The following is a 7853-nucleotide window of genomic DNA, read 5'->3' as shown; positions in this document are numbered from 1 at the left end:
GGCAGCAGGGTGCAGGGGCTGTGGCACCTCGGGGTCTGGGGAGAGGCCTCTGTGCTCAGCTGTCCTCCTGCCACCCTGGTCGTCCCCCTGAGACAGGTAAAGATGCTGCAAGAGGGCAAAGTGCAGGAACGGGATGGACACTGGGACTTGTTAGTGGTAAAGCCTTCCTTGGTGGTGATGGAGACCATGATCTGGCTGTACTTCCTCCTTATTACAGAGGTTAGTGGAGGTTTCCTGCGTGTTGTAGCCAGTTTGCTGGGGTGGCTTTTCCTTCTAGTGGTGTGGGAACAGCACAAGCTGGGAGTGTTTCCCCATCCTTTGCCTTGAGCCTGTCTTGGGAAGGGGGCTACCTACCTTGGCGTAGGTGCAGGTGTCGGAGAGCAGCCAAAATGAGCAGTTCTGGTCACAGAGCGGGCACATGATGGTGTTACTGGCTTCACAGATCTCCTTGCTAGAGAGAAAGGCGTAGAGGGAAGCAAAGGGGAATAACAGTGTCTCAAAGCCACATGCATAGAAAAGGCTCATGAACGGAATGCACGTTCAGCATTCCCAACTGCCTTACCTCACCTGGCTGGAACTGAAAACAGTAATCCCAGCCACGAAGACCACCGTTCCAACCACTGCCGCGATTCCCAGCAAGTAGGTGTACCAGCCCAGCCAGGCAAAGTACAGGGCCACCTTCTCACCGAAATAGCACCTGGAAGGAAAGATGAGATGTGCTTTGGGGCCAGTGGAGGAGACCATATTGCTCGGGATCACTAGAAAATGCTCTTCCACCCCCAAAGGGATATCGGGTCTAGGAGGGGCAGTGCTGTCTGCATGTCTGGGGATTTTGTTGGGATTGGGAGAGTCAGCCCAACTGAGTAGAGGAGCTGGAGGGACCGCGTGCAGCATTTCCCAGGGGATTTCAGCAGCAGCATGTGCAAGGAGAGCGAGCTGGCTCTCCTTGTGCTCTGACTGCATGGGAAGGCAGTGAAGTGCATTGTGGACATCACTGTGGGGCTGCACGGCAAAGATGTGCTGAGGGCACAGCTCTGGCTGAGAGGTGAACTCAGGATGGAGAGCAACGCAAGGCCGTTGTGGGGGCTGGCTTGGTCTACACCGTGTGGTGTAGGGCATGCTGTCCTGCAGGGGTTTAGAGAAGCCTGTGAGAAGGCTTCTCCTGTTCTTAAGTCAGCCTGGTGACTGATACAAACTAAGGAATGAGATTTCATTTCTTTTTTTCTTCTTTTTTTTTTTTTCCTTTCCCCCCTTGGTTAATATGCCACAGGGAGAGCCACTCTTGCTGATGCCTGCTTCCGTGTGAAGTGGGCATGGTCCCACAGGCACTGCTTCTGCCTTTCCGTGAAGGGAGCCCAGAGGGTCTAACTCAAGGGGAGATGCCTGCATGTGGTCAGGCTGACCGTATGCCAGGTAAGAGGGGTGGGAATGGTTGGGAGACCAAGTTGCAATCAGTGTCTACAGAACAATTTTAGAAATGCCGGGCTTGAAGAAGATAAGGGAGCTGCGGGGTGCGGTGTTTCTCAAACCAGAGCAATTTCTCCTTCTGGGCCCAGCTATCTCCCTGCAGTGCTTTCACATCTCATTCTTATGGTGGCAGTATCTCATTTTTCTTTGGTGTGGGGAAGAGGGTTGGAGGCATGGGTAAGAAATGATGGTAACTACTGACTGATGGACCTGCCTCCCCTCCTGTATTCCAGAGGAATTCACTTTCTACCAGTAGTCAAAGGTGGTGATGTGCTCCCTGGCCTTTTTTTAAAACAAACCAAAAACCCCAACGCTCCCCTTGCCCCCCCCAGCCCAATTTCATACTCAGTCCCTTAATCCTTCTGTGATAACAAGAAGTCATGATGCATTGACCTTAGAAACGATGAGTTGTCTGACCTTGTGCACCATGGAGGCGTCAAGAGTCCCTAGTGCCTCTGCTAGACTTGTAAACTGTAATAAACATTTAAGGAAGTAGAGCACATCTCCATTTTAACATTTCACTTCCCTAACAGAGCCTACTGACAACTTTATGAAGTAGCATGTTCTTTTTGCCCTTCTTCCCCTGGCTACGGAGCGTTAGCTTTCTCCCCCTTTTAAAATAAGAGCTGTGCTCTTCCTTGAGTTTTAATGTGGTTATAGGAGCCCCTTGTTGCCTTTAATGCCCCAAGTTCAGTCTCAGGCTGGATGTGCTGCACTGATGCTCTGTTCCCACTTCGCCTTCCTTTTGAACGTGGGAGCGTGTGGTTGAAAATGAAACGGGCTAATTAAAAACCATGCAGATGTGAGGATTGTTTCATACTGCAAAACTAGCAGATGGAGCTCAGTGCCACAGGGATACCCCTTACGGTAAGAACTCTGCAGGCTTCAGAAGAAGCCCGGTATGTATGAGAAGAGCCAGGTTCAAACTAATGATTTAAAAGAAAACACGGGAGCCTGGCAAAGGGCATAAAGCTCTCTGGGTTTCAGGTGGGAACTCTTGGTTAGAAGGATCTGCTGTGCCTCTTCTGCCTGTGTTACCTGATCTTCTCAATCGGCTGTTGGCAAAATATACCTCTCCAGCGAGCCCATTTCTCCTTTAGGAATTCCCTTACCTCTTCTTTCTGGGGAGCAGAGAAGTTGGTTGGATACAGGATTATTAGGGCAACCTTAATCCCCAGGCCAGCTCCCAGGCTGCTGTTGGGAGCTTTGTTGTGCCCTTCATCCAGGGAGGTCTTGATGCAGCCCCAGTTACCCAAAGGTCTCCCCCACCCGGCCTTGCTCCTTCGCCTCTCGTGGCTTTTCCTCCCAGGCACCCATGTGCTCAGCCTCACCTCGTGCAGGGGAAACGTCGCTTCAAAGACCTTCTTCTTCATCAGGTCATGCAGCTTCTCTGGTAGCAGAGCAGAACGGAGAGGATTAGTGAAGCTTTGCTCTCACCCCATGTGCTCCCTGCCAGGCAGAATCACCCCAAACCTTTTCTGGAGCCTTTGAGGGGGGCGAAAAAAAAACCACCACCTGGGAGAGGCTGAGCTATTCAAAAGGGATCAGCACTAATCCTTGTGGTTGTGCTACTCTGCTGGGCTGCCGCAGGCTGCGTTGTGGCTGGCTCTGGGAGCAAGCCAGGTAGGCAGGTCCTTAGATACAGCTAGAAAGCCAGCACCCTGTGCTGCCCTGCTCGTCCTGGGGTGTCAGAGAGGGATGAGCTCTTCTGGGGACACGGGAGAGCGGTGGTTGGCAGCTGAGGTCAGGGGTTTGGGGAGAGGGAGTAGAGGGCTGTTGCTGGTTCCTGCAGTCCAAATCTCCCAGCCCCTGGATGCAGCAGCAAATTTACTTGTCTGAGCTGCACCCTGGCTTTCTCCCCACTTCTGCATCCTCCCCGTGGGTGGTGAGGCAGCTGGGGATGCCTGTGCCCACCATGGGGCAGGAGCCTTCCTGCAGATCCAGGCTGAGCATCACCCCTGCTGGCCCTGTTCCCTTACCGCGGTCGGGCGTCGTCGTATTCTGCAGGATGAAGTTCACGATCCGTATCCTGAGCAAGGAGAAACTGTGGTTAAAGGCTGCTCTGGGGATACAGACTTGTGTTGTGTGGCCCTGGAAAACAGGGGAGGGAAGGGAGAAGGTGTGCACCAAAATCCAGGGAAGGAAGGGGGGAAGAAATCGGGAGCTGGCTGTGGACAATGAGAAGCCAGCAAGTTTGCACGTGGTAGGTGGAGGTGGCCTTCTGTGGAAAATGAAAAGCCTGGCGCAACTGTGAGCTGACCTGGAAACTGGATGCTGGTGCAGAGAAAGGGGAGTGCAAGATGCTGGAAGTCAGTAGCCCGGCTCAGCACCCACCTGGTGGTCACTGGTATGTCTTGATGGACGTTGGGGTTTTGCAGCCTGTTGTCGGGTTTCCTCAGGAGCCCCTGGTATTTCTGGAAGATCTGTTTTGGGGCACGGACTCCATAAAACAGCTTCTTATCCTCAATTTTCTAGTGGGTGGAAGAGAAGGGCTGTTAGAACGATGCTGGCAGAGCCAGAGGGGCAGGGAAAGGGGCAGAGCTGCGAGGGCCAGGGGCCATGTGAGTCCTGGGGCTGGGCTCTCCCCTGGTTGAGCAAGTGGTTTATTTTCCAGCACTGATATGGTGATCAGCTCAATGGTTCAGGTCACTCCCATCTCCTGAGATGCAGAAGCCTGAACTGGGCTTGGATCCTGGGTACCACAAGAGAGCCAAGTATCTGCTGCCTTTTCTTCCTGCAGCCCCTCACCTTGATGGTGAACCCCTTCTTGCTCAGCTCATCCAGGAACTTCTTCCTCTTGATCTCCTTCTCGCTGCCCGCTTCGTGGATGTCGCTTACCAGGATGAAATCCCACTTCTCTTCATCCTGCCCACAGAAAACACCAGGGAATTTATCGAGGTGGCAAGCCGAGAGCTCTCCCTCTCAGCCCCAGCCTCTCAGAGGTTTGGACCTTCATCATGACTGTGTAGAGGGCCCCTGGGAACTGGGAGTGAGCAGGAGAATGGGGATGGGGAAACTGAGACAGCTGCTGCCTCGACACTGCCCTGCTCCCCTCTTTGAGCTGTGCTGAACTCGCTGTGAGTGCAGAGGGAGCAAAGCTTACCGGGGGGGCAAACGGGTCTCTCTCTTCGACAGGAAAATCCCTCCAGGGAGTCAACAGAATTTCATCCTGTGGAAGAGAAAACCAGTGAAGGCTTCAGCGGGCTCCCTGGGAGATCCCGTCTCTGGGCATGGAGCAAACCTCTCCCTGCAAATGTTTTGACGGCATTGCGATGCCCTGGATCAGAGCAGGAGATCCCCAGAAGCCTGGGGGCATCGAGATCAAGCTGCCCTGCTCCGGGTGGTGAGTGCAGGTGAGCAGTGCTCTGCTTGTGGTACACAGAAAGCTGCCTGTCAGCAAAGCCCGCTTGGCATTTAGGTGCTCTAGGGTGTGTCATTGGTCGTACTCGCAGTATATCAAAAAAGACAGAACCCATGTAGATAAAATTGCATTACAACATAAGATCAAGATCCACCTGGCCCAGTTTTCCTCTCCCAGCAGCCACAAGGGGACGCCTGGGGAGGAGGGTATGAGCAGGCTTGTCTGAAACCTTCTCCCATACGCTCCTGCTCTCCAGTTTGGATTCTTCCTGAGTCAAATATGGCTTCGTGTTTAGGGATCCTGGAGGGACCACTGCTCTGTGTGTGCAGCCTCCTCTTGAACTCATGTAATGCCCAACATTTATGGCACCCTGGGTTGCAAGGGAGCCAGATGGGAGGGGAAAAAAAAAACCACCCTCCCTTTGCTCTGGACTTTGCTCCATCCTGTTTCACCTCATGTCCTGACATTTGTACTGGAAGAGTGTCAACACTTAACTATCTTGCCATGCTACAGTGGTTTTTACAATCTTTAATCAACCTTTTCCCCTCTTTAGTTGTTCCTTTCAGATAGGGCACTGTTAACTTTTTGGCAAGGGTGGGGAAGGTAGTTTTAAATTCCGGTGAAGGGAGAGTGGGGCACGGACAATCGGAGGCTTACACAACCCTGCAGACTGCAGCAAAGCAGGTGAAAAACGAGTTCTTGGGAAAACACCTCAGATGCCTCAGTCTGCAGCCTAGGGGCAGAGAGGGGAAGGTGAGCTGCTGATGTTTGTACCTGGTTCCCTCCCGTGTGCTACCGGCTCCAAAGAGAGAAGCTGCACAGGGGCGAACGCAGCTGCTCACCTTCATTATTTAAGCCTGATAATGCTCAGACACCCAAGTGGTGTGGCTCTGGGGGTGCATGAAGGAAATAAGGCGGCCCTGTGGCAGCAGCTGCCCTCTGCCTGGCATGATTTCCCAGCCCGGGGTGCCCCTCCGCCAAAGGATGCTGCAGTGAGCACTCCTGGGTGGGTGCCCAGAACTGGAGCACATTAGCTTCAAACCACTTTGTCCCTGTCCTCTACGCCTGGCTTCCCTGATGTGATCTCAGCCTGGTTTTGCAGCCATAGTTCTCTTTTAGGCAAGGGGGGATTAGTCCAACCAGCCTTTCAATGGATTGGCAAGAGCACGCCGGGCTTCAGGTCCCAGTGAATGTAATGAGTTTAATAAAGACACGCTCTGCAGGCCGTACTGTGACAGGGGCAGGGAATGGATCCCGTCTTAAAAACAGCATATTTTGGGTTTTTTGCAGTTCTCTGATGTGACTCATGGTGCAGCCCCACAAACAGTTATGCTGCCTGTCCCGAGGGCACGGTATCACAGCACAGAAGTGGGAACGAGCTGCCAGGGGATCGGGAATATCATCAGTCAGTACCGCCACCAAAGACATTGTGACCTGAAACAGCAGCCAGCCAGACAAGTTCATCCAGCTGTAATCTCAGGAGCAGAGCAGTGGTGGTGAAACCATGCCCTGATGTAAGATCCGGATCCCAAGCTTTCACTGAAGAATGAGGCCATAGAAGCAGGAGAGACTGGGATGAGGAAAGGGCTGAAATGCTCTGCCAAATCCTCTCTTATGTGGAGCTAGGGCCCTGGCTTCCCGTAAAGCAAAAGGGCCATGGGAGACTGACCAACAGAAAGCCAAAGTGAAAAGGCTTGAGAAGAGGGATGTTCTCCCCCAGAGATGCTGTTGTAGTAAGGACCAGCACTTCCCACTGCTAAAAGGTGCCCCAATTTAGGCCAAGATGCAGAGAGGGGTTTGTGGTGGTGTCCTCTGCTCTGCCAAAGCCCTGGAGCAGGCTTTGGGGTCGGAAAATTGGGTTTTGGCTCCGGTTGGTCTCCCCACGTGGGTAAGCACCTAGCTGGTGCAGCAGCTGTCCCTGGCCAAAAGCCCCCCTCTGGGCACAGGGGAGGGAGTAGGAGTCCCGGTGGGGCTCTGCCCCGTTGCTGATGCTCTGATGCTGGCACAGATCTAGTCTGGCACCACCTCTCCGCAGGTCGTGTTGTCTCATCCCTGCCTAGCTGGTTTCTCTCAGCCCGCATGTGCACCAGCCTCATCCTGCAAAGACTGCCTGTTGGGGCTGCCAGCCTTCCAGCTCTACCAGTGATCCCTGCAACGTGGAGGGGAAACCACCCTTTGGGGACAGGGGGGTTTCAAGGTGTTCCTAGATGCCACTGGGGTCGGCACCTCTATACGGCTGTCCCGCTGGTGTTAACCCCAACAGAGCTCAGGAGGAGGTAAATGGACCTGCTAGCATCACAGCTTCTGTTTCCAGGTGGCTCCCAGCTCCACCGTCTGCAGGCATGGTCCCCTGCTCAGAAGTCAAAGCGTCCTGACCAGCACATCCATTTCCTAGGGAAGAGGCTGATGGGATTACCAAGGTAGGCTCACAAGTGGGACGTATCCGGCCATGGGGCTTGGTCTGTGTAGCCAGGCTGGGGGGCTGGAGTATTGGAAGCCTTACCCCCAGATCCCTGATGGCGCTACCAGCCCCTGCCCATGCCTCAGGGCCTTCCCCATGGGGAGAGCGTTGGGGCTGAGCCTGCAGAGCTTCAGCAGAGCATCCTTCCTCCACCAGCACTCCCAGTTGTAACACTGCTGGTCTCTCAGACCTGACGCAGCCAGATCCTGTCCCTGCTTCTCCATGTTCCTGAAATAGCAAGCACTGATTTTAATCCCATGAGGGACTTGTTGCTTCCTAATTTTCCAGCCAAGCCCTAAGAATCGGTGGGGATGCTTCTCACACCACCCCTGTACGGCTCTCTAGGCAATAAGGGTGTCGTGGTAGCAGGGTTTGGCTTTTCTCTGTGTTCCCATAGCAACGTAATTTACCGCCTGGTACCCGCTCTGCAGCCATCGCGAGCACCTCTGCATAGGACTGAAAAATGGGGAGGAATTTGCAAATTATTTGCAGATTAGCACAGACAATTCCCAGTACCCACCTCTGGAGTGGTAACAGATAAAAATTGCATTCAGCTGAAGAGGG

General features: G+C 53.6%; 2 protein-coding genes across 2 annotated transcripts in view; one reads left to right on the top strand and one right to left on the bottom strand.

Annotated features, from left to right (window-relative positions):
• ANO9 (anoctamin 9) overlaps positions 1-4735 on the bottom strand; it is a 12935-nt gene extending 8200 nt beyond the window's left edge. The window contains 9 exon segments of the mRNA XM_009334033.1: positions 355-451; positions 563-697; positions 2506-2588; positions 2799-2857; positions 3447-3496; positions 3802-3938; positions 4216-4332; positions 4571-4636; positions 4709-4735. Coding sequence (XP_009332308.1) covers positions 355-451; positions 563-697; positions 2506-2588; positions 2799-2857; positions 3447-3496; positions 3802-3938; positions 4216-4332; positions 4571-4636; positions 4709-4735 — 771 coding nt within the window.
• A 4-nt stretch (positions 4736-4739) lies between these two features.
• The window catches only part of PTDSS2 (phosphatidylserine synthase 2), a 57585-nt gene continuing 54471 nt past the window's right edge, over positions 4740-7853 (top strand). The window contains exon 1 of the mRNA XM_009334021.1: positions 4740-4810. Coding sequence (XP_009332296.1) covers positions 4740-4810 — 71 coding nt within the window. The remainder of the gene's footprint in view (positions 4811-7853) is intronic.

The sequence above is a fragment of the Pygoscelis adeliae genome, unplaced genomic scaffold, assembly GCF_000699105.1.
Source record: "Pygoscelis adeliae isolate BGI_AS28 unplaced genomic scaffold, ASM69910v1 Scaffold420, whole genome shotgun sequence".
Taxonomy (NCBI): Eukaryota; Metazoa; Chordata; class Aves; order Sphenisciformes; family Spheniscidae; genus Pygoscelis; species Pygoscelis adeliae.
This window is presented reverse-complemented; position numbering and strand designations above follow the sequence as displayed.